Source organism: Chelmon rostratus, chromosome 20 (genome assembly GCF_017976325.1).
Source record: "Chelmon rostratus isolate fCheRos1 chromosome 20, fCheRos1.pri, whole genome shotgun sequence".
In the NCBI taxonomy this organism is placed as follows: Eukaryota; Metazoa; Chordata; class Actinopteri; order Chaetodontiformes; family Chaetodontidae; genus Chelmon; species Chelmon rostratus.
This window is the reverse complement of record NC_055677.1, coordinates 22,668,282-22,695,248: the sequence shown is the minus strand read 5'-3', so window position 1 is coordinate 22,695,248 and position 26,967 is coordinate 22,668,282. Positions and strand designations below refer to the sequence as shown.

Sequence of the window (26,967 nt, the reverse complement as noted above, 5' to 3'; positions counted from 1 at the left end):
CCCACAATGTAACTGTGCAAACCCAAATACACACACAAACACACGCACACACACACACACACACACACACACACACACACACACCGTGTACAGGCACTTCTGTCCTCCCATGGTGCAGCCAGCCATGGTCCTCCACTTCTTAATCTGTGAGACCAGGGATTCATAAACCACTTGACATGGTATTTCAAAGTACCTGCGTAAGAAAAACAAGCAGTCACTGAATATGCCATGGTTGTCCTGAATTGTAAATGCAGCAGTGGCATCTACTGGACATTAGCTGTGAGTGCTGTGCTTGACTAGTTTTCCGTGGTCTTGATAATAAAGGCTGACTTTTACTAAATACATTACAGTAGTATTTTAGTGGCAACATTACATACTTTTTGTGCAAAACAGAATGTCTCCATTATTAATTTGGATTATTTTGTATTTTATTGAACTTGAATAAAATAAAGATCAGATTAAAATTCAAGAAAACGTTCAGTTATTTTGTCTCTCATGGGAGTTTGGCCTGTTTTTCCCTTACTTCTCTTATGGCGTGACGATCATGTGAGGGTGGGCTGAGCTAATAAAAAAACTCAGTCCAGTCCATGTTCAAGGCCTGCTGTAGTTTTCCATTCACAGTAGAAATTACATTTCTGTGATTAGCCTGACCAGTTAAATCTGTACCAGCTAAAATGATCATATCATAACATGTTCTTTCCCAACATATTCCCAAATGCATACAGAAAATTTGAAATATTTTTATTTTTCCAATTGATATGGAAGTAAACGATCGGATGTAAATGCCATCTGATACAATAGCAAATACAACCTTAGTGAAGTTTAGAAGTTACTGGTGCTTTTTGCTCTTGAGATGATCTGGAAATAGAGCCTTTTTCAGACTACAACTTCAGTTGCACACAGGAAACATCAAAGGAATCTTGCTGGCATACATGCTTGTTTTAAATGAAGTCAGAGCCTCTCCTGTACTGCCACCCAATGGACAAACTGTCTGTAAGAATGGCAGCATGCAGTAACAGTCAATGTGTGTTTAGATGACCTCTGTAGGGCTTGACTCTTCTTATACTCGTCTTCTTGCTACTCTTCTTGTTCTTGCCTTGCTGTTAGTTTGTCCACCCAATCACAATTGCAATCACAATTATAAAAACCAAGTTAATCAAATCAAGCAAGTAAATCATGCTAAATTTAATGCAAGCTGGTCGTGGTGAGTTTCTACAGATGTCTGTAATTGTTCAACAATTCACTGTGAATTCTCTCAACATCATATAAAATTCTGAAAGAAAAAAGAAAACACTTTTTTTGTTTATATTTAGGATGCATCAACCATAAGCATTATAAAACAAAGCAATGTGTTGAATACCGTAAAAACCCGTGAGACCCTTACACTCTAACAGTGATAAAATAATACCTAACAGAAGATTTGCTGAAGATCAGCAGAACCTGAACCAAAACCTCTGGCATACATGCATCAGATACAAAGAGATAATTATTACTTTAGGAAATATAATGATCTTTTAATACATTTAATGAATAACTAACAGATACTAAATGTAATTAAAACACAGCTTTTAATATTACTACGACAGCGGTAATACAAGGTTTTCCTACTTAGTCGTTTTGTACAAATCTTGTAATATTGACTGAAGAAAAAAATCTTAGTGTTTGTTATAAAAACCAAACATACATCTTCTGTCAAAGAATATATAAAAAGAAATAAAGCATACCATTCTACTTTGCACTGGGCATGTAGAGGTCCAGCACAACAAAGGTCAGAGGTACCAACCACCAGAACTGCAAAGAACCAATTTCTTGGATGCATTTCGCTCCAAACTGCCTCAGGAAAATTCAGTCTGAACTTACTACTCACACTGCAGCAGCTCCAGCTACTGAGAGGCATAAAGGAAAGGCAAAAATGCCAAAACATCACAGGATAATCATGTGCTTTGCTGAAAAGGAAATGACCTTAATTCAATTTAGTTCTGAGGATGAGACAATGAAGGGAAGCTGCAAAGATATTTGGTTTACAGAGACACCTAGAGGCAGTATGTGATAGAGCAGAAGATGATACAGCTCTCTGCCTCTGTCTGTCCCTCTGCTGCTGCAAGTGATACTGAAGTGACAACTACTGGCAGTGTGTCCAGGTCAGTCCAGTTCCAGTGCTAATGTCTTTGAAAAAAAAGACATCCTACTTGATCAAAGAAATTAGGAAGTATAAACAAACATTTATGTGTATCATTGAGCCTGTTCGTCCAGCTTTGCTCTCAAGGGAGCATACAGCTTCATTTCTGCTTGGTTGCTCAACACTCTTGACAGTCATATCTCGACAAGATACATTGTGTCACACCCTGTCTCACATTTAAACCTCAGCAACTGGAAGAAGTAACCCAAAAATAATGAAGCAGAGTGATCACCTCAGAGTTAACCTTTTCTGCTCTGTCAGATCTGGACAGGCTATTTTCTTTCACTCATGGGTGAGCACAGACATAAAATGTTCAATTGCATATCTGCAGTGTCTGTATGGGTTTTATCATTTCTCTTCCTTCTTGCTTAGTGTTTTTAAAAAATATGAGTATTACCAAATTAAAAACTACCCATTCACACTGTAATTCTGCAATGTGACATCGAAACCACAGCTGTTGATTTATCAGAGATGAAACTGATCCTCTCCACTTCTACAGATGACTTTGGCAAAGAAGAAAACAATAGAAAGCAAAATATTTCCAGAAGCACCAGAATGTTACTCCACAACTGCTGTCTCATCTGTACTGAGGGCGGCTGGCTCCATGCACTTTTTCCAGATGTGTGGAAACTGCTCTGGAGCCGTTACGCCAGATGGGGACAAGAGTGTCAGTCCATATACGCGACCTTGCTGGCTGGCTTTAGGAGGAAGACGCATTGCAGACGATGATCTTTCAAGCCTAGGCTTTACAATAGACTGGAAAAAGAGCTGTCCTCTCACCTCTCAGCTTGTCATTTATGTGCGAGTGGAGCTTAACCAACATGAGAGCGCGGCTGAGAGCAGAGAGTGGAGGCGTTGACAGCTGTCCTCCGCTGCTTCACGCCTCACAACGTCGTGACAGCTCTCACTGTCATGCAGCTGCTGTCCACGATGTCAGCGGTTCCTGTGGTAATTCCCCTGGGTGTCCTTCACATGAGGCGCTTGCAGAGATTGTGTTGAGGTAACAAAAAACTTGTAAATGTTGTAAATGCTTTAAAGGTTACCTTTTCAATACTTAAACAAATTCACAAAACTCTAAGTGAGCAGAGCTTTTTTTTTTTTTTTAATTAACCCAGTGCTCAAGTTCTGACAAAGACTTGCTACTATCTGCATTGTTAGACATTTTGTAAGTGTCTGTGTTTCTCACTGTTGTGGATCTTTATGAAGAGGGGTATTGCTTTCATGAAATACATCTCATTACATAAAAACACTAAATGGGTGAACAAAAGCTCACATGCTTTGGAAAGGCCTCGTGGGCAAAAGACATCTATACAGTCTATACAATCCTCAGCCTAGATTACAGGTCATTATTTTACCAGTTTTTTCTTGATGGCACAAAAATTGTGCCTTGGCCAACAGAAAGAAATCATCGGCTGCTGTCTGCCTGGCACTGCACACTGAGATTCATCATTTCTGCAGGAGATCCCAATTAGTTATGAAGGGAGAAACAAAATAAAATAAAATACACAAAAATAAATAAAGTTTAGTCATGATAGCAAATCATATCTGAATAAATAAAAGGAAAATAATAACAATAATGATGATAATAATAACTTCATTTGTATGGCACTTTTCATACAAAAGGAAATGTAGCACAAAGTGCTTTACAATAAAAAGATGAAGAAAATGATTTTAAATGCTTCCATTACGTTCGAGTCAAATGTTTATGTTGTGTAGTTGAAAATGTCATAAACGGCTCGGGATGCTTTTCAATACACTGGCGCGTCAGTCATGTAAAAGGAAACTGTAAAAAGCCAGGAAGACAGCACAAGTTAGGTTGGACAAATTGGCCTAGCAGCTCAGCAGCAGTTTCTTTAAAAAAAAACAAATTAAAGGATAACTTTCGTTTTTTACAACCTGGACTTTATTTGTAGCATTAAATACGACCATATAGACACCCAGACAACTTTGGTGGCATTTGGAGTCGTTTTGAAGAAATTAGCCCCAGAGGAGCGGCGCGTATATCTGTATAATGCAAGTTATCGGGGCACCCGTGCGTAGCCTCTATAAACGCATAATCTGCCGCGAAACTCGTTCATATTCCAATATTTTGTTATGATATGCTGGCGCTATTCCCCTCTGAGCCCGTGGTGACATGTTATCAACATCCAGTGTCTCTAGACAGCTACTTCTGACGTGGATGACGTCATTTTCGAGCGCCGCGTGCTGCGAGCAACCAGCCACAACACGGCTAACTCTGCGGCGGTCGGCTAGTTTAGCTGTAATTTGCGACTGTTATTTTTCACAAAATTGATGAAAATTTTTCCGACTCTGAGGTGGTGGACGATGACTTTGTTTACGATGGAGGATGTGTCAATAAACGTCTGTATCACAACACTGGAGGATTTCCGCGCAATGATAAACCGGGCTGTGGTGGAGACGTTTTTTCGTGTCCCTAAAGTGAACTGGAAGACCCAGCCAAAGCCTGCAGGACCAAGTGGGCAACTTCCGATTGAGTAAGTAGCTTACACACATGTATAGATTGTTTATTTGCCTTGGTTTTGTTTGCCAGAAGTTTATCATTGCGCGGAAATCCTCCAGTGTTGTGACACAGACATTTATTGACACATCCAGACGCGTACCTCCTGGCCGCAAGTCCCACTCTGAGCAACAGAGGCATTCCTCCTCTGTTGTCATCGATGAACATATCCTCCTCTGTTGTCATCGATGAACATTGTCCACAAGAACACCACCAGTTACCGTCTACTCGTGGACGCGCAGCCGTTTGTTGTTGTTTGACCAGCTGTTCCCCTCTCTGCCTCCGCATCCTCCTTTCAACGAGCTCCTCGTCCGTGCACTCTGGCTCAAACGGTAAGGACGTCCATCATAAACAAAGTCATCGTCCACCACCTCAGAGTCGGAAAAATATTCATCCATTTTGTGAAAAATAACAGTCGCAAACTACAGTTAAACTAGACTTGATAACATGCCACCACAGGCTCAGAGGGGAATAGCGCCAGCATATCATAACAAAATATTGGAATATGAACGAGTTTCGCCGCAGATTATGCGTTTATAGAGGCTACGCACGGGTGCCCCAATTACTCGCATTATACGGATATACGCGCCGCTCTTCTGTGGCTAATTTCTTCAAAACGACTCCAAATGCCACCAAAGTTGTCTGGGTGTCTAAATGGTCGTATTTAATGCTACAAATAAAGTCCAGGTTGGAAAAAACGAAAGTTATCCTTTAACTTAATGGCTGTTGGCAAACACCAACAGTTGGTTATTCGCTCTGCTGATCCGCAAACCAAAACAGTATACCCATGCAATAAAACACACGCAATAATGCCAGTGAAACTATCCTTTCTCTTTTCAAGGTTGTTTTGAGTTTAAAACAAGCTGATCACAGACAATGACAATTTTTCAGCCTTTCTGTTCATACTTACCTTGGGTGCCAATGCTTGATGGCAACGTATGTTGTTACCTTTTCTTGGATGTAGAGGGCAGATCTTTGCAGGTAGTCACTGTGCAGCAGGAGTCTTCACATATAGAGGCAGGGGAATAACTTAAAGCTCAATTTCCTTCCCACCAAGCTGAGGGAAAAGCCTCTTTATCTTTATCTTTATCCACAAACTCTGATTTGAACAACTACTTTGGACAGCAGAACCATCTATAGAATAAATTCAAATTAAATGTGATTTACAAAAGAAAATGGACAAGGAGCTAATTCTTAGCAAAGGCACACCATTGGTGAAATGTAAAAATGTAGGCTTCTTGACATTATTATTTTCTTTATCTGACCTTTGTTTGGGGGGAGTTGAGTGTGTCACTTCAGAGCCTTCAATTCCGCATCCTTTTCAGCTTTTTTCGGGCTTTCCACACAAATGCAATTATACGTGCAAACCAAGTCCAATGTGTTTCAAGTGTGGACTCTTTTTCAGGCACCAATGGTATGTGTGTGAAACCCTGTCAAATATATATAGGGAAGAGCAAGCCTCATGTCTTAATTTTGGGATTATGGACAGATGTGGTGAAATTGTGATTATTCACCTAAAGCGAGAGGCAGAAATACAAGGCAAGGCAAGGCAAAAATCAATAATGAAAGTTATGAATGCAAAATAATGTTCTCACTTCTCAACTACTCAATGTACTGCAAAGAGGGAAGCAATCCTACAAGTGGATAGGCAATATTATCACTTATCAAAACAACTGTATTATTCTATGAGGTACTGAACAGAACAGAGCCAATCACCAAAACAATTCCAACTAATTCAAGACAGACACAGACACACATTCACACACATTCACACACACACACCAGGCACATCTCCATGACAACCAGTGAATCCCCCCCCCCTCAGGCCGCGCCTGCCGATGACGTCACATAAAAACTGCTATCTACGCAAGTCCCCATGGACAAACAGCATTGCCACCATAGATACATTTATCAGATGAGATAAGATTGCTAGCTAGGTAACAGGGAAAGCCACAGATGCAGAACCCTGTCCTCATAATATGACAGCTGGTCTCCCAGCAGGAAACAGGAGAACCAGGAGGAGAGCCCAAGATGGAGGGAGCTGAGACTGCGGACTTATGCCCACCATCTGAGTCCCCAACCAGGATGTCTGGGAAGTTGTCACTGAAGATGAGCTTTTCTGTCCTTTCCTCTGGAGGGATACTGCCACTGTCAATTCAGCTTACCGCCCTCCACCTGGAGCTCCATGAAGTCATTTGCTTGCTGCTGGAGGTCCTTTGCAGGAAGACATGCACAGCACTGACAGGCAGCCTGCAGAGTTAGTGCTTGCCCAGCGTGCTTGGCATCAAGGCAAGCATGAAACGGTGGTGAAGGTCTGCTAGCAGGATGTAGCCGGTTCTTTACTTGTTGACTGTGTGATACTGGAGAAAATTTGGGAGCAGATTCCTAGAAGCTGCTGAAGCCATTCTCCCAGTTGTGGGTCACTGCCCCAGTGCTAAGGTTGCCACTGTTACTACTGTTGCCTTTATTCCCATATCTTCCGTAGCTCTTCTTTCAGCCCTTCATATTTTTTTTGAGTTTCTCGTGTTCCTTCTTCTTGATGTTGCTGTCCATCAACACGATGTCTGGTTGGTTAGCCACCCCCATCCTGTCAGTCTGGATCTCCACAGGATCTTGGCTCAGTCATTCTCCACCACCTTAAGAGGTGTCTTACATTTTGATCTTTAGGTTTCCAGCTCATATTCAGAACAATTGTTCCTGTACACTATGCCTGCCACTTGCTTATGGCGTTCCATGTACACTTTTCCTGCCAGCATCTTACACCCTGCTACTATGTGCTGATCTGTCTCAGGAGCACCTTTGCACAGCCTGCACCTGGGGTCCTGTTTGATGTGGTAGATCCCTGTCTGATGAAGTATCGTCACTCTCAATTCCAGAGATAAACATAACTATAAACACCATGTGAAAGCACACACTGCTGCTACATAATCTGTAAAGTAGTCATGGTGCATAAAAGCTATGAATGCATATGTGTTTGGTATGTGTGTGTGTCACATTTCTTATAATTTTATTGTTTCCAGAGCAAAAGAGCAGTGTGTATGTGTGTGTGTGTATATACAAGAAGGCTGTGAAGGAGGAGGAGACTAAACTGGGGCAGATGTGAGGATGGCCATGTAAGAGACCACAAGGGAGAAAGGAGTGTTTATCTGATTGATTATCAGGTGTGGATGACAGCTGTAAGAGAGAGGCAGAAGGGAGACAATGGGAGGGAACGGCTATTGTGACTGCTACTCCTGTAGATTCACAGTGGTCTTGAGTGATGAAAGGCAGGGAAGAAACAAGGGGAGGATGTCAGCATGCCAACTAAACACGTCTGCTGGAAGCTCCGCAGCACTTCCAGTCTCAAGTGGGACTAAAACCACTGCCAGGGTTACATCCACTCAAGGGGGAACAGCCCCTTGGTTCACTCGTCTCCTGGGAAATAGTGTTCTGCTCTCCACACTCACCCACTGCCTGGCAGAGAGCAGAGGAGTGTGCATCAAAAGCCACAATGACAGAACCGACATCTAAACAACAGGGATTTAAAAAGTGTCGGAGTGCCACTTTCAGCATTGATGGCTTCAGCTTTACTATCGGTAGGAGACTCTTTGTTATAGGATGTGCATGCTTGTGTGTGTGTGTGTGTGAGAAAGACAGCGAGAGTGGTTTGGTCCATGGTGCTATTGTGTTGCTGAACAGATGCAGTTTGTATCTTCAGGTTATTGTATCATTATATGTGTTGTATAGGGCCCACCCATTTCAACTAGTTTAAAAGAATTGCTACATAAAAAAACATACATTAATAAAACCACACTTAAATAGGAAAAGTGTGTTTGGATACACTGATTTGAACTGAAATACCCAAAGGGCCTATTCATTAAAACACACTCACTGATATATAAATACACCTTAATAAGCATATAAATTGAGGGAATGATAGATGGAAGCGCACAAACATTTGCAACATGGGTGTACTAGCTAAGATTACTGTCAATGTGGAGCCCCTAATATGCGGAGCCTCACTTGGACTACTTTTTAAGCAATATGTGTGGCTACGAGTATGGCAACAGAACAAACCTTTTATAGTGCTTCATAACAAAAGGCACTATGGTCAAAATATGGACATCATCAGTGCTGCGTTTCTTTCTAACATTATTCATCTAGGGAATCCCACCTCCCTCTGCAGTTCCTCAGACATGATCCTTTCTAAGGATTTCATGACACTGGAATTTCTTTTTCTCTCTTTTCTATTTACACCAAGCAACTTGGCTCTGTTACTCCCATGGCTTTGCCTGGTCTGAAACCCAGGTTGTAGTGCTGTATGCTTTGCTGGCATATGTCAGTGGTTGTCTGCACACCACCTGAAACGCAACCTCAACAAGCCTGAGCTGCTCTTCCTTCCAGGGAAGGCATCTCCCATCCATGACCTCTCCATTACCACTGAGAACTGTGGTGGCTCGGACTGCCAATCAGTTTGTTAGTAGCTCACTATGAGCTGGGCAGAGCTAATTTTGTGGTGCATCTTACACTTTGCTGAGACTGGCAGAGAGATCGGCAATTAGCTATAATTCAAATCTGCTACGGTCACCATTGGTATGGCAGGCTTGTTTAGTAGATGTTAATGAACACATAAGTGATTTGACACTCTGCTCTGGTAGTTTCATCATTTGGTGAGACAGAAACACACACACAAATAAGATTGAGATAAGATAACTGCCTTTAATTCTCTCTCAAGGAGCTGCATATATGCACTGTTTTGGATTGCAGAATTATGGCAGGTTTCTGTAAAAAACAAAGAGCTCAATCATAATATTGTAGCTGGCTTCAACATATGTACACAGCTCATCACACGTGTTAGGTATGTTGAAAGCAGTGGTATAGTCTGTTGGCTCCCTGAATATATTTACTGAAGCCACACTTTCCAGCCAGCAAGCGGTTTGTCCGAATTATGATTTCTTCCTGTTGATGACATTAAACAGACATGCCAATGATGATGCTCCACAGTCCTTTAGACTAAAATGACCCATATGAGCCTTCTTTGATCTAATCCTATTAATGCTTAGATTTCACTGCAATGCTAGCAAATTCTAAGTGTGGTCATATGCCTGTGGAAAGGGTGCCTGTATACAGAACATTATTGTCTTCAGAGAAAATGCAGTATTAGTAGAACAGAGGGTCATGCAGTTTTACAGTTTGTGTATGTTTACTATCTGCTGTCTCTATGGGAACCAGAAGAGATGGGAAATGATCATGACATCATTTTGACTGGAGCAAATAAACGTTTGTGTGTTGTCAGTTGTTAGGGCGCTGAGCTCAGGGAGTCATTATCACTAATGAAGTGGCCTCTGTCACAGCGTAATCTTGCTGCACTTTATCTCCTCTGCCTGATTTCAGCTGCACTCCCCATCTCCCAATCACTTTCTCACACACACCCACATTTATTCTGATTTATCCTTGATTTTACTAACTCAGTGTAAATCAATTCAATTGTATTTATTTAGATAGATAGATAGATAGATAGATAGATAGATAGATAGATAGATAGATAGATAGATAGATAGATAGATACTTTATTTATCTCCAAGGAGAAATTTGCAGAAGTGCCAAATCACAACCAAAGCTGTCTAATGACACTTTCCATATCAATTAGGTCTTGACCATATTCTTTCATTTACAGAGGATCGTTGAAACTATATGGTATCCTTTGTGTGAAGTATCACAGACTACCAAGGATACTGAATTAAGTGGATGAAAACTTACAGCATAGGTCATTAACAGGTGGACCACGGTCCGAGTTCCATAGGACCTGAACCTACAGACAAAACAGAAGGTTATGATTTAAAACCTGACTTCTATTTTAACCAGCAGCTTTTGTAGCCTTTACGGGAGTGGTTTAGCGGATGAGGAAACGCACAGACCAATTGCCATTAGCCATCCCACGTGATACTACTCAGCAAATCAAGTCTGTGCATTCCAGGCAGTAAACACTGTGACTATACAGACAGATGAGATAGTTAGAGGCAAGTAACACATGAAAACATGGTAGAAAGAAAAAGAAGGATAGCAGTACAGGAAGAGAAAACAAAGGGAGATATGCAGATGACTGCGCTGGAGAAAGTTGAGAAACAGAGGAGTGAGACGGAGAAAGGAAGAGAAAAATAAGTAACAAATGACACACTGTTCATAGTTCCCACTGGGCGCACTAAAGCAGTGTGTCTCATATGTTCAGAAAGCTTGGCACGTACTAGAAGTACCAGTGTGAAAGGCCATCATGAGACAAAACATAAAGGCTTTGAACAAACATACCCACTCAAATCTGAAGTGAGATTACAGAAAATAAGTGGTCTCAGACACCAATATGATCAGTCCACCAGGAACCTGAGCCACACATTCACTGCCCAACAGCGTGCTCATGAGTGTTCCCACAGAGTTGCTTGGATTTTGGGTCAACGCAAAAAGCCATTTACTGATGGAGGGGTTGTCAAAGAATGCATGAGTGCAGTGGCTGAAACACTAAAAAAAGAGCTTTGTGATAAAATAAAGCAAATACCCATGTAAGCATCATCGGCCACAACGAAAAGTGAAATCTTAACTCAGGATGTGCTAACCCAGCTGGATGAAGCCATGCATAAGGCACCATGTGTAGGCTTAGCTGTGGATGAGTCCACTGATGTGTGTCACAATGCTCAGATGTTAGTGTATGTCAGGTTTTTCAACACAGACAAGAAAATGTTCTGTGAAGAGCTTCAGACCAGTACAAGAGGAGAATGCATCCACCTGGCTATTAAAGAGATGTTAACAAAGAGAGGAACAGAGCCAAAACAAGTGGTTTCAAAAACCCCAAATGAAGCCCCCGCTAGGATCGGGAGAGAGAAGGGAGCTGTTGAAAGAAGCCTGAAAGAAGACAATCCTGAGCTCATAGCTTAGCATTGCATCATTCATCAGTCTGTCCTGTGTGCCTCCCTGTCAGGTGAGCATGCTGAGGTGATGAATACAATGATGAAAATGATCAATTCTATCAGGGCATCCTCTTCCTCTCTTCCTCATCTGCTCAGGGAATTCCTCAGAGAAGTTGATGCCAATGCTGATGATCCTTTGCTGCACAACAGTATGAGATGGCTCAGCAACATCTGAATGAACTGAATTTGAGGCTATGGGGCAACTGTCCGCTCCTTTCAGAGGAAACTTGAGGTGTTCAGGGAAGACCTGTAGGAAGACTGTGCACACTTCCCATCAGTGCAGCAACAGGTTCAGGGACAGACTGATGTGTCATCTTTTGTTAACTTTATTGATAAGCTGATTATAAACTTCAGCAACCGTTTCAACAGCTTCAGCTTTGGACAGCAGCTCACCTGAAAGGGCCCAGGGGCTCAAAGGAGTCAGGACTCAAATGCAGGAGACCAAACACAGTTCCAACAAAAAGCGAGCGCTATGGCTGATTTATTAACAAAAAGGCAAAAGGCAATACAGGCAAAAACTCAGGGCTCAAAGGTATGTCAAAGGCAAGAACAAAAATCGCTAAGGCTTTCTAAGGAGAACTAAAGACGCTAAGGTATCAAAGGCAATAACTGAGTAGATATAGATAGCAGGACGAATTGCAAGACAAGACACGGGGCACATGACGTACGAGACAATCTGGCACAAGACAAAGGGAGACGCCGACTATATATACATGAGGTAACAATGAACAGGTGGAGACAATCAGGGCGGGGCAGACAATCAGACAAGCGGGAAGCACATCAGGAAGTCAGGGTCTGAAACGAGAGGAGAGTTAGGGTTCACAATAAAACAGGAAGTGCCCGACAAGACTAAACACTGTGAGACACAGACACATCAAACACGGCGGGACATGACATCACCATGTTCGTTCAGAATCCATTTCTCAACACAGCCATGTCAGGGGGTTCTCAAAGGAAGTCACATGGCACTTTAAATGGGTAAATAATGGCCCTCTCCACATGCAAGCAGATGAAGATATTGATTACATGCAGGCGTTGATACAACTGCTAGGCTACTTAAAAATGTATCAAAATAAATAGTTAGACATGACCTTCCAGACCTTTGTTCGAGAAACTCTCTCTAACTGGACCTCTTATGGTTTTAGTTGAATACCCCTGCCTTACAGGATTTGTGGTTGCAGTTTGGAGGAGCGTCAATAAGTAAAGTTACAGAGTGCATCTTTAGTTGTGTGTACACCCATAAAGGTGTTTTCAGGCTGATTTGACCTCTGCATGGTTGGTCAACATGAATGTGCTAGTAAGAATAATAAAGGTGCAGCTTATCCCACTTTCACTGGTGCAACAGGGGAGTATAAGAGATGTCAGTCAAGCAAAGCATGTCAACTCCACTACACTTCTGAGAAGAGGTCTGATCAGGTGCAGGAAGTGAAAACACCTGTGGGGCTGAACCTGTACTGTTGGATACATTTAAACATCTGTTTTATATTAATTCAATTCTATTCAGTTTTTTATATAGCGCCAAATCAAAGCCGAAGTTGTCTCAGGACAATTTCCATATAGAGCAGACCAAACTCTTTATCTACAGAGACCCAACAATTCCCTCATTAGCAAGCACTTTGGCAACAGTGGCTGGCGAGGAAAAACTTCCTTTTAGGAGGCAGAAACCTCGAGCAGAACCAGAAAGAGAGAGAGAGAGGCAGAGAGAGGTCAGGGGATGGACAGAAATGCAATTACAGGATTGACAGCTCTAATAAATTTATAGCTGTATGAAGTACATGTGACGTAATCTAAACATAGTATGTGATGTACTTACATATTAATAGCAGATAGTATATAAACACAATATAGCACGACACATAACCAATGAGAATGTAATACAAAAGAAATCCTAATTCTTCTTGCAGTTGCCAATGAGGCGGGGGAAAGCAACCACCATCCAAAGGCCAGCTTTGCACGTGAGTTCACCAAAGGTGACAATTTTCACCAAGTTCAACTCTGGAAATTCAGAAGTTATTGCCATGAGTTGTGTCATTGAGGTAGATATGGAGTGTTTAATGATACATGTAAAAATATGTAAAGAATGTTTGTATGAAAATTGTCCAGGCTCACAGTCCCAGAATGCACTCTGTACCGCTGTCAGAGCCTGCACTGGCATCACTGACCACAAAGGAATTCTGATTGACCCACGCAGCACAGCAGAAATCCTGGCTGATGAGCTGCCAGTCCCTGATGAACCTGACGCCATGGAGAAGACTGCAATCAGGTCACATGCAGACAGAAACAACACCCATACATAGACACTCCAAAAGAAACAAAGTACAAACATAAACTGTCCTTTTTTTCTCCCTACCAGTATTTATATTGTATGTATGTAAATGTATCATCCGCAACTGCAGTTACAGTGGAGAGTCTCCACGATGTCTTTCACCACTGTAGCCTTGATGTGTAGCCACATTTTTAAGTAGGAGCATACAGCCCTGCTACAGTGTGACGTTGAATAACGTTACATGCATATGTAAAATGACATAAGTCATCTTGTGTAAAAAATTGCAGTTTGACAGTTTTAAGTGATGTCAGGGGAAAGGCCAAGGTCATCACTTTGGGAGCATAAAAGTGCTTCAATTTCATTTAATTTACTGACAAGAAGATAAAATGCTGCAGCTTTTTGCAAAGTTGCCATTTGGCTTTGATTGTGTAGAAAGAAAATTCAAAGAGTGCCCAAAATGAAAAGAGAGTGAAAAAGAGCCTGTCAGTGAATGAGCTCACCATTCAACTAATGTAAATCTATGTTGTAGCTGTGGAGATATCTTGCAGGAATGGGCTGACATGGCAATGTGGCTGTTTGAGTCTGCACCTCCGGCAAGTGATGGACGAATAAAACAGCTCTGTATTTCGCTTTGTGGTGAATGAACTGTGTTAGACAGACACTGGCTTTCTCTCAAAGTACACGCATCCTATTTCCAAGTTTGTTTTAATTAATCCTAAATAATGTGTGGGAAGTGGCTCTGGATACAGATTTAAGAAATGCATTATTCAGAGCAATTAGTTTAATTGTAAAGCATTATAAAAAGTTAACAACTACGGCTCCTTGCTCAAAATCAAAATAGCTCTCACACCTCAAACAGTTACTATAGTTTCTCATAATGTCCATATCTACTGCTTTTTCTGTATGTATTATTAACACTATTTGTATTACTGTAAATATCATTCTGGATTTATGAACATATGCATGTATTTAGCAATATCTGTAATTGTAAAACAGAGATAACAGTTTAGGCACTCAGGAAGTTACTAATGAAAGATCAAAGGTGGGGGGACAATGGGTCAATGTAAGGGATATTTGAATGCTTGTAACAAGCTGTGTGTTTCCTTCTCTCCCTGAGTTCTGATTCCACAACCCAAATCAAACATGGGGCATTGTTTCGATGAAGTGGTGATGCTGATGTTGGTGTGGTGGCTATGTGTTGCAGGTTGCGATGTCTTGTAAAGCAGCTGGAGAGGGGAGAGGCATCTGTGGTGGACCTGAAGAAAAACCTGGAGTATGCTGCCTCAGTCCTTGAATCTCTATACATTGAGGAAACCAGGCAAGGAGATTTCAGCTCAGCTATGCTCTAGTCAAACTATACTACAGTTAAACATGTGATACCAAAAGTTCACATTTGTTTCACAAAGATTGTTGTTGATAGAAAATCTGCTCTTGAATGCTTGGTCCTATCACTACTGGTTATTACACAGACTTTTAAGCAGTGGTGGAAGAAGTTTTCAAGTTTTTTTTCTTTACTAGCAAGTAAAAAGCCCTGCATTCCAAATCTTTGCTTAAATTTTTACTCTCGCACACCCTAAACCTGTGGTACCATACAGTGCTTTACCACTGCCTTTGAGTAATAGATTGCTGTAAAGCCTACACTGATGGAGGCACATGTACATGTATGTAGACATTTGGGACATAAGAGTATATGGGAGACTTCAACAGGAACTTACTTTACTGCATAACAAAGTAATTAGTTACAAGGGAAGGTAAATTTTGCATTACTTTTGTCCATTAATGCACACATTAATGGACAAAATATGATTTCAGTGTTGCTGCAGCACAGTGTGGGACAGGACAGGAGTCTGGATCACTGTACCCATTATCACTGTAGCAAAAGGAGATATTAATATTCCCAACCATCAGAGGGTAGCAACAACTCGTAGTCCTACCATTAGGCTATGCTTGTATTGTCTTGGTTAAGCAGTATGATTTGGTAGAAGAATACTAAAATCTTAGCCAAGCTTTGCTACAATAGTTAATACATAATTAGATTCAGTAAACCCAAATTTCTTCCGTTTATATTGGAAACATTATACTCACTATGATGAAAAGCCAGCTCACATAGCCTGAACTGTCTTGTGCCACTGTAACATTCAGTGACATTTGATCCAAAACCAGAAAATCCTGGGGATAGACTGCATTTGTCTTCTATCCTCTACAGTTGTCCACCATTTTCACAAAAGATAAAAGTAGCAGACGAGCCCATTTAAATTTCTGTAATTGCACAAGTGTTATTTCAGTTGAAAAAGTAATGAGCTAAATTTCTAGTTACGACTGAAAGCAGTGGAATTCCAAGTAACACATTACTTCCAGAACTAGTATTAATGACACTGTGTCACTCCAGGTTCACAGAGGCCATGGAAGCACAATTTAAACAGGCACAAGAGCAAGTCTTACAGTGTCACTTGCTCTAAGGGTTTTAACCACAGAAATGGCAAACATATTGTATACTCACTTTAATCCTTTGGATGTATGATATAAATGTATGAATATTGTCCTACTACATTATCACATGGGTATTTAGCACTCATGGGCTGGACTACACCTTCATTTTGATCTCAGGTACACACCTGTATAGTTTCAGGACTACAATCTTGCACGATTGTGAAACTGTATTCTTGAAAAAACTGTTAAACATATAAAACAAAGTGTTCAGGACCATTTCTGTATTTTTTCCTGGCACAATAGGTGTCTCCACATCTCCACATCTTCACTTTAATGAGAATGAGAGCATGCACATGCACACACACTCACACACTCACAGGTGAAAAATATGAAAAACAGAGAAACAGTGTGATAACTAAACAGTGCAAATACATAAACTGTGCAAGAGCGTCAGATGATCATTTGTATACGCATACATATAGTAGCCTGTAGGAACTGTTTTTGAGTTTTTGTTTTTTGTGAATGTGCCTCTCCCTGCAGACGGATGGTGGATCCAGAGGATGAGCTGAGTGACATCCAGTCAGACTCAGTACCATCAGAGGTTCGTGACTGGCTGGCTTCTACATTTACCCGGCAGAGGGGCCTAATGCTCCGCCGCAACGAAGATAAGCCACGTTTCCGCAGCATTGTCCATGCAGTGCAGGCTGGCATCTTTGTAGAGAGGTTTGGTTTTGTTTGATTTTAGAAAGGTTAGCTTGTTGGGTCTTGTGTTGTCTGTTAAGTTTACTTGATGTAACAGTCCTGTGGGATTGTTGGTCCTTAATATTGATTTGATGATTAATTTTCATAAAAAATATTGAGATTTGACAAAGTGGTATAACATTTTTTATACAACTGTAGAACAGTTTGCATATATGACAGCATTTTATCCACATGCAGTTTTGTAAGATCAAATTCTGTTTGCCAAATAACCATTTAAGATAAGAAAAAAACTTTATTTATCCCCAGCCGGGGAAATTTGGGTATTACAGCAGCATGTAAAAGCAATGGGAAGAAAAATAGCAGCAGAGATAGAGAACATTCGAAAAAAAAACAAAATGCCAAATAAAAAGAAGACTATACATTGGTACTACTATTACTACTATTGCACAGAAGCATAAAATATACCAAAAGTAATATTTCACAGAATGTAAAAGAAAATATGTAATGTTGCACAAAAAGTATGGATATGAGCTTAATTTGTCAAACAACACAGTCTTTTGTTAAGCGATGCTGAATAATCTGACAGATGTTGGAATGAAGGACCTGCCGTAGTATTCCTTCTTACACACTGGATGCAGCAGTCTGTTACTAAAGGAGCTGCTAAGGGCCCCGACTGTGTTATGCAGGGGGTGGGAGGGGTTGTCCATGATCAATGTCAGCTTGGCTAACGTCCTCCTCTCACCTACATCCTCAGTGGTGTCCAGAGGGCAGTCCAGGACATTATTTGTCCTTCATTGTACCTCTATTAATACCTGGTACCAATCAACAAAACTGTGAATTATCATTGCAAACCAGTAGGAAGAAAAGTTGGGCATTTTAATGTTTATGTTATGTTTATGATACAAACTCCACGAGAACATGACTATATAATTTCTTCTTTGGTTTGGTTTGGTCAAAAATGGCACTTTACACATTTGGCTGTGCTGGCAGTGATCCAAGTCACCCGTTGTTACAAAAGACTTGCACAACAGGTGCCCAGAACGTGCCGTCGACTAAAACTGACTATAGCCTGCTGACTTAATTTAGTTGCATGGCATCTAAATCAAACGACTTGGCTCTGGTGTTCCCAAATTGATAGAATCACCAGTTAATTCAGTCTCCCCTCTGCCATAGTGAAATAGTTTTTTTATTTGTTTCTATGTTGTTGTTTTTTGTCACTATGCAAGGCAAAACAAAAGTCATTAAATTCTCTTAGCAAGGCAAACAAAAATGACTAGGTTCTCTTTAGCAAGGCAAAACTGACTGGATCTCTTGATGAAAAATACAAGACAATCTGGCACAGGACAAAGGGAGACACGGACTATAGATACACAAGGTAACAGGGAACAGGTGGAAACAATCAGGGAAGGGCAGACAATCAGACAGGCAGGAAGGACACCAGGAAGTCAATGGTCTGAACAAGTCTAAACAAGAGGATGAGACATGACGCAGGTGAACAAAACACTTAACAGACATGGCGAGACATGACAGCATCAGCTAGTAATGATGGGCCTCAGTGCATTTTAAGTCCTATTTAACAGTATGCAACAGCCCACCACAGGAGAACTGTGACGCAGCCTCAGAAGCGATACCAAATCAAAAACATAAACAAAAGTCCAACATAAAACAGCAGAAACGTAGTGCAAACTAAAAAAAAAGTGTTGCAGAAAGCTGCAACAAAGGCATTAAATGCAAACAAGCTGCAAATACAGACACGATACAAAGCCTAAAATGGAAAAACCTGAAATTAAATGCAACAGAAAAATGCTGCATATGTTGTCAACATAACAGATGTTCTCCAGATCTCTAGGGGAAGTGCTAAGTGGAACAGCCTGATTTTCGACCCGAGAGAGAGACCAGACGAGAGAGTGTTCATTTTTGAAGCAGGAAGAAAAAGACTAAGGCCAAATGTAAAAAAGAATACGTACCTTTTACAGGACCTAGTGTCCAAAACACTCAGTCCTGAAAAATAATAAAAGTGACAAAAGTATGGTGATAGCCTTGTGTTTCTTTCAATAATTTAAGTCCATGTGATTTATAAGTGCCCTGGATCCACCTTCTGAAACTTGACAAAAAAAAAAAAAGGATATCAGCAACAGAATGTAAGCAAAGCAGAGAGCAAGCAGCGGAAGCATCTGCTGAGAGCAGGAATTGGAAGGCAAGTGGAAATCTCAACATAACTTCCCTTGTTCAGTTGTCAGTGACACTGGCTTAACTCAAATGTGCTGTTACTGTCGAAATGGGAGAGAGGAGATGATGGTTTGAACTTGCTTGATGGAAATATTTAGTGGTTGTTTAGAGAGTTTTGTCTTTTATCGTACAAATACATGTTTCAATTCCAACTGATTAATTCTTACCATACCTGCCAGTGTAGCATTTAGTGTGTGTTGGTTTGTTTTGACCTTGTGTTGTGGCATGTGTGTGTGTCTGTATTATAATCGCTCTCACAGGATGTACAGACGAACTTCCAACATGGCTGGTCTCATTTATCCCCCAAATGTCATCACTGTGCTCAAGGTATTTATGCGTGTGTGTGTGTGTCTGTGCATGTGTTTGTGTATTGTGAAAAGCTTGTAATAGAATGGTATTGTTACGAATCAGGTTCAGAGGCTCAGGGGCAGACACAAGACTCAGCAGACCAAACGTACACAAGAAAACAATTTTACTAATGCAGGGATACAATGAAATACAGGAAGGAAACTTAATGTTAACTAAAGTCGCCCTCATAAGGAGGGGAAGCAAAACACAAGAGTAAAACTAAATGTAGACTAAAGTCACCCTCATAAGGAGGGGAAATTACAACAAGAGAGAGAAACTGAAACTTACCAGGATTCTAATTACACAACACAAAAATACCAATAACTAAACAAGACTATGACTAAGGACATTAAAAGGACAAGGCAAGAGAGGGTGAACCAGCAGAGGGGTTACTGTATTGAGGAGGAAGGCAGGCGGCAGGCGTGGTGACGTGGATGAAAAAGCCAGTAGATGAGCAGAGGTCCGTTTCACAAAGCAGGTTTACTGAAAACTCCGAGTAGGTTAACCCTGAAATGAGGGAAACTCTGAGTTTTCCGTTTCACATAGGAAGGTAAGTCAAACCAGAGAAAGAGGGGTAACTCAAGCCTGTTTCACAGACAGAGGTAAGTTAAACTCTGAGTCAGTTACCGCAGTAACTGACTCTATGAACCTAACCTGGTCGGGACCAGGTTTTACTCAAGGAACCTCGAGTTTCTCTGTGTCTCCGCCCTCTTTCAACCACACACCGTATTTCACTTCCTCAGTCATTCATTCAGTCGGCAGATGAGTTTTGGCATAGTTCTGCCATCTGTTATTAAAAAAATCATTAAAAATATCAGTCAGTGGAAGTCCATTAGGCACAGTAGGTGGTGACTTTTTTCGTTAACATGGCATGTTAACGTCTTTTGATCATGACCCCGTGGATGAAGGTGCAGCGATACTGCGCAGAGAATTAAATATGCGTCGGGAGATAGTTATCAGACCACGATGTTCTTGCTTTTCCAGACAGTTATCGGTGATAGGCCACCACCCGTTCTTCGTGCATCTGCCTTCTTTCTGTTGGCTGAGTAAAAGTCTGTGTTAGTTTAAATATAGGCTTAACATAACATGATATAGATAACACTTTTTTCATTTTTAAATTTTATTTCATTCGTTAACAAAAAACAAACATATGAACACAATATAACCAATTTTACAATGAAAGGGAGCCACTTAATATTTACTTGACAATGTAAAACATGATCAAAATGAGGTAGCTACCTCCATGAGATCATGCAGAGGTTTTACCTGTTTGAACAATGTTTTTATATTTCAATTTAAGCTGCTGCCAAGTGCGCTTCTCCCCCGCGGGATTGCACCTAAATGAAATAAATTAAAAGGCAACCATCCAAGCAGTTTTGCCCTGTAATATTATTGTGATTTCAAAGGACTACATTTATACTCACGCATTGACCCGAGCAGCAATGTTCTCCCACGCCGTCTCCTTCTCCTTTGCAGCTGCAGCGGTGTTGGACTTCTGTCTAAAAACGTGTTCATATTTGCTGTATGAGCGCATTAAAATGTCTAATTTCCAGTGGCGTGAAGTAGGCAGCCTTCCACTTCCCCGTTGCCATGGTGACTCCTCAAATCGAGGTTCCATTGATGCTGTCTTTTTATAGTTGCGGTGCACACGCTTAACTCGAGGTGAACCCACTCTGAGTTAATCAAAGTAACTCAAATCTGCTGTTGTGGAATCGAAAACTCAGAGTTTCCTATCTCAGAGTAGATAAACTCAGAGTTCAGGGTTACACTCAGAGTTTGTTGAACCTGCTTTGTGAAACGGACCCCAGGAAGATGATGATGATATGAAACAGGGAAACCAAGGCAGCGGGGAGGGTCGGAACTGTGGAAGAAATAAACACGAGAGTTACAAAAGCTACGACTGTGACTGAGCTTCAATACTATGAGCCGAGTCTACTGACACAAGGTAAGTTTACGGTCTGGCGTCGTGTAGTGGTCTGCTGGTGTCTCTTAAGGGAGGCTGAAACAATGACAAAGGCAGAACCACTCCCCGCCGCAGCTGGAGACACTCAGTGATTACTGATCGGCTGCACCTGCCCACGCTCACTCACTCTCCCTGTCTGCCGTCACCTGTATGGGAAAAAGAGGGAGAAGGAAAAGGGAGGGAAAAGCTCCGCTAGGTGGAGCCAGAGGTGGAGGGCATGACAGGTATACAAATAGCATTGAGCATTCATGTTATTTTGTAAAAAGGTTTTTGTATGAAAAAGAATTCAGGGTGAAAAGGTGAGATCAGAAGTGTTGTTTGGAGATTGTGGATAGACATGGTGTAGTGATACTGATCCTAGGGAAGCTAAATCACAGTAACTGCATTTTATTAAAAAGGCCACAGCACTTATGGAAGATACAGAATGGGTGCACGAAGTGGTGTGAAAGAACAAAGCAGTAATGACTGACAGAAAGAAAAGGTGAAATCCACCAGAGTGAGTACATGTGGGAAATTGAAGCTTTAGCTGGGCTGACACTTATGATCCACTCTTGGTATTGCAGATGGAGGAATTTAGTTGGTATTATTATGGTCTGTGGAAGGGTGAATGAGGGGAAGGCAGTGTATCTGATGAAGAAGTCTGAATGGATTATTTTGACTTCTGTGTCATTCAAACTGCAGACAAAAGTGAGACTCATATATGTTTTTTTTTCAATTAAATTGTGAACAGCATAAATCACATCTGAACTTTACGTCATTTTTGAAATTTTGAAAGAAACCTGTTTCTGTGAAGCCATTCATGTCGTGATCGTACCACTCCTGACTCTGGCATTCACACATACCTCCAAACAGAAGAAGAAGCCATTGCTCCACAAGAAGACATAATAATCAATAATTAATCATGAATAATTTGATCATCTTTGTCCTAATTGTCATTATCAAGATCACACAAATTAACTGACTTCCACTGCACATCAACTTATAAATCAAATTGTAAATGCTGACTTCAGTGGCCTCCGTGTTGACTTGTATATGACAGTAAACTTCATATGACATGTCATGTAACATTGTTATTGTTTTTTATACAGCTGTGGATCAGTTCAAGATCATGACCAGCTCACAATGGAATCTGGTATTTGCCACTTTTAAAAAAACTATTTGGCAAAAGATAAAAATTGGATCTGAGTCTTAAATCCAAATTGAGCACTAAGGCTTGGAGTGTGAACTTATATTTGCTGGATTTATAAAACCCTAAAAAATGAATGTATCTCGGGTAATTTATTTATTTTCTAATATTTTCTGTTGATGCATCCATCAAAAGGCACACACACACGGAAATTGTTTGCAGGTGCTGGGCAATAATAATCTGCATAGAATATCGAAAAAAAAACACTTAATCTTGTTCATGGTCTTTAATTCTACATGGCTATGAGAGCATTTCAAATGAAATGTCACCTGCATTTTTTTTTATGATCACTTTAAAAAATAAGGTACCATGGCAATGAGCAGAAGAATGGGTATATTGATATTCATGTGCTAACAAAACCTATTTGTATATATATGTTCTAGCATGCAGACATGTGGTCCTTTGATGTGTTTGCACTGAATGATGCTAGTGGAGACCATGCTCTGAAATTTGTCTTCTATGAGCTGCTCACCAGATACGACTTGATCAACTGTTTCAAGGTATGCTAACAAACTTTCCATTGTGTTCATCAATCAGTTCAGATAATATGTGCTTGATGTATGTAGAGTTCTGACTGTCATTGATGAATGGCAATTACAGTGAATCTGGGGAAAAAAGGTCTGGAAGGGAAATTTAAGTGATTTCATATTTTTTGTCTACAAAACTGCAAAAATATTCTCCAAATTGGAATAATCTGGAGTTATCCTTTCTTTTTCCTTTTTTTTAACTTCCATTAATGCTGCAGTAGTGGTAATTGTGCTTCATTTTTATGTTGCCTCTGTTTCAGATCCCTATTTCTGCTCTCATATCATTTGTGGAGTCATTGGAGGTGGGCTACAGCAAACACAAGAACCCATACCACAACCTGATGCATGCTGCTGATGTCACACAGACCATCCATTACCTGCTCCTCAAGACTGGCATGGTGGTAAGTCTTGTGTTAAATTCAGATTTGCACAAATTTTCTCCATTCTTTTAACAAATGGCTTAGTGACTTTTGCAGCTTTCATTTCTGCACTGTGGAGTTCAGCCAAGAGTTATTATAATAAGACAAAATCGTGGTTAGAAAGCATTGTTGATGAAACCTCCTAGATCTATGTGGAATCAAGAACATACAAGAAATTTCTGCCTTTAAAATCATTTTCACGATCATTAATATTTTTGTTGGCAATTTTCTTGTGTGTGTTGTTGTATTTTGTATTATAAGACAACTTCTGAAATCAAAATTTTTGATCTTAGAAATAGAAAATAACAACAACAACACCATCAGCAATAATAATAAAAATGTATATTATAATTGACTATGATTGTATAGAAAGTTATGTTCTTATATTTTGTAGATATAATTCAGATATCTGACATAAAAAAATATATTTTATCACACTGTCAAGCCCATTTTTATTTTTCTGCCCCATCCACACCCAGACAAACTCAAGTGGTCAGGTAGTCTTGCATGATTACACAAGACTAGACAATTTAATGGCTTTACACAAAGCTCTGTGTGACTCCACAAGCACCTTTTTCTTATTCGATCATGGATCCATGATGAAAAACACTGCAAGAGAGTGCAGCAGTGAGATAAGATCACACTGTGCCCCACAACTTCTAAGGTAAGTTAAATCAATATTTGAAAGGCATAAAGAGTGATATATCTAAAATGCATAATGCCAATGCCTGGTTTATTTTATTTTATCTTAATCTAGATTAGCTAGTTGTAGTGGCCAGGAAGCAAACTTTTTGAAATTTCTGTCACATACTTTTGGGTACTTTAATGTCAACTTGCGCTTTTACAGTTATAAGTGCAGTTTCCAGGGAGCCAAAGTCATCATGTGTCTTGTTGGACTGCTAATTTAGCTGAGCTAATTTTACAGTTTTCTTTTAAAGACCTAAAATGTATAGACTGATAATTTAGCTGCTGATGTTAACTGGTGGCACAAGTTTCCATAGACAGTCGAATGTATGTATGTGTGTATAGCTGTAGCTAGGCTCTGCACGTTGGACTACTTTTTCAGTTGGAGAATGTAAAATGAAATAATAATGGCTTTGGGCAGCTGGTGATCATTTGGGTGTCTTTTTGCTCCGATTTGGCGCTTCTGTCAATAAAACACAAAAGGATACATTACTACGAAGTAGGCCCTAATCTCCTCCAGGTAGCATTTACTGCCTCTGATGTATTTTAACACCTACTACAGCTTACCCAGTTTAAAGTAGGTCTGTGCATTTCAGTTCAAGAACCACCTGACCATCTCAGAAGTTGTAAAAAAAAAACAAAAAAAAACCTTGCAATATTATTATATTATTTGCAATCAGTCCTTTTATGCCTTTGTGAGGGACAAGAGTAACAATAAAATGTGTGTTTGTGATGTGACCTTGACAGTTTTGTTTTGAATTTGTTTGGCAATTGATTTAACTCTAAACTTATCAGCATTGGTGTTCCATTTCTTCTTTCATTCCTTGAACATATTACACAGCATATTCTCTGCAAAAGAATAGTGTGCAATACTGACAATTCCACATCCCCACAAAAAGAGCAATATTTATATTTACAGTAGCTTTCACATTGTGTTTTTATTTTTCTGTATGATTGTTGTATAGTGGAGCTGCATGGAGAGAAGGCAACACAGAGGTGGAGAAAGTCTTACCATGGATTGGGTTGGCTTGGACTGGTTTTGTAGAAGTGAAAAAGACCATGAAAACCTGCAAAGAGCCCGAGATGCATGGATGAAATTCCCTCTGAGAAAAGTTGAAATTGAATATAATTATCATATTTTGTTAACATGCTACAAGTTGCACAGGTGTATTGGGAATCTATCTGGTGTTTGGGGTAGAAGCAATGCCATTCATGATTCCAGTATGATACTGACCTATATTTTGACTTCGCGTGGGTATAAGTGATCCTGTACTATGTCAATGCCATGGCATTTATACTTGTATAACTGTATATAATAAGGTCTTTTAGATAACCAAAGGTAGTGTGAAAACCATGATTTGATGGCCAATGCTGAATTGAGCTACTTTGTGTAGGAGCCACTACAGATTCCTACAGATAAGAGGAAGCCAAAGGAGATCTACTCTGATAGCGATCTATGAATATGCAAGTAATCACAGACTCTATCCTGATATTCCAAACCCCCCCAAAAAGACAAAAACTTGATGTGACCAACAAGACCAAAGCCCTCATCTCTTTAATTAGGGAGCTCCAGTTGTGTTTATAAATTTAGACACCCCTGGAAGAATTCATAAGATGTGTACCATCCCTACAAAAAGAGTGATATTTTTAATGGGATTTAAATGCATCACAGAATAGCAAAATCATTGAACAAAATAGTAATAAAGAAAATTCTGAAGTGGTACCCATTCAAAAGTTTGCATACCATCAGTTCTTCATACTGTGTGTTGTCCACTGTGGATGAGGCTCTTTTTTCTCATGTGGTAAAGCTGCCCATTTTTATTGGCAGTTTCCAGGCTGATGAATGAATGAAATTGTCTCTGAATATTTTTTGATAAAATGCTGCTTTCATTTTGGCATCAGTTCTGAGTGAATTCCCTCTGCCGCTGTAGCTCACACACTCCAAAAACATCAGCGATCTACCTCCATGCTTGAACACAACTGATTGGCATTTTCAAACCAATTCCTTATCTATACTGTATAGTTCAACTACCTTTTGTTGCAGGTCCTTTGACAGTTCATGTGTTTCCCACATGGCTCAGTATCAAGCAAAGTCAGTGCAGCCCTGGATGAAATATGCAGAGTTGTCTCAAGAGCTAAGAATCTAAGAATGTCTTTGATTGTTTATAAGTAGGCACTAATTACAATCAAACAAGTCACAAGTGTGGAAACCTACCGTTAACAGTCATTTAAACCTGTGTCTGTCATCTTGTGTGTATATTATCAGACCAAACATTCAAGGGTATGCAAACTTTTAATCAGGGCTATTTGGATGATTTCAGTCATCATTATGTTAAAAAGGGCACACACAGTCATGTGGTAATAAATGGCTTCATCTGACCCCTATCCCTGTGGGGACAACTACATTTAACGTTAATGGCATATGGTTATGTGAAGCTAGGATTTTCTTGTTGTCGGCTGCCATTGTGAATCTGTTTATTTGCATTCCATTGGTGCTGTCTTCAAGTTCATCAGGATTACACTGTACAAATTCAAAGCTAATTGAACACATTATAAAAAGCTGTTCTAAAACCTAAAA

General features: G+C 40.2%; 1 protein-coding gene across 2 annotated transcripts in view; it reads left to right on the top strand.

The window, feature by feature from the left end:
• The first annotated feature begins 8,187 nt into the window (after positions 1-8,187).
• Positions 8,188-26,967, top strand: part of pde1ca (phosphodiesterase 1C, calmodulin-dependent a) — a 46,214-nt gene continuing 27,434 nt past the window's right edge. For both annotated transcript variants that reach the window (XM_041961525.1, XM_041961524.1), the window contains exons 1-8: positions 8,188-8,272; positions 13,540-13,590; positions 13,739-13,898; positions 15,106-15,219; positions 16,872-17,054; positions 19,523-19,589; positions 23,143-23,259; positions 23,547-23,687. In XM_041961525.1, coding sequence (XP_041817459.1) covers positions 8,188-8,272; positions 13,540-13,590; positions 13,739-13,898; positions 15,106-15,219; positions 16,872-17,054; positions 19,523-19,589; positions 23,143-23,259; positions 23,547-23,687 — 918 coding nt within the window. The remainder of the gene's footprint in view (positions 8,273-13,539; positions 13,591-13,738; positions 13,899-15,105; positions 15,220-16,871; positions 17,055-19,522; positions 19,590-23,142; positions 23,260-23,546; positions 23,688-26,967) is intronic.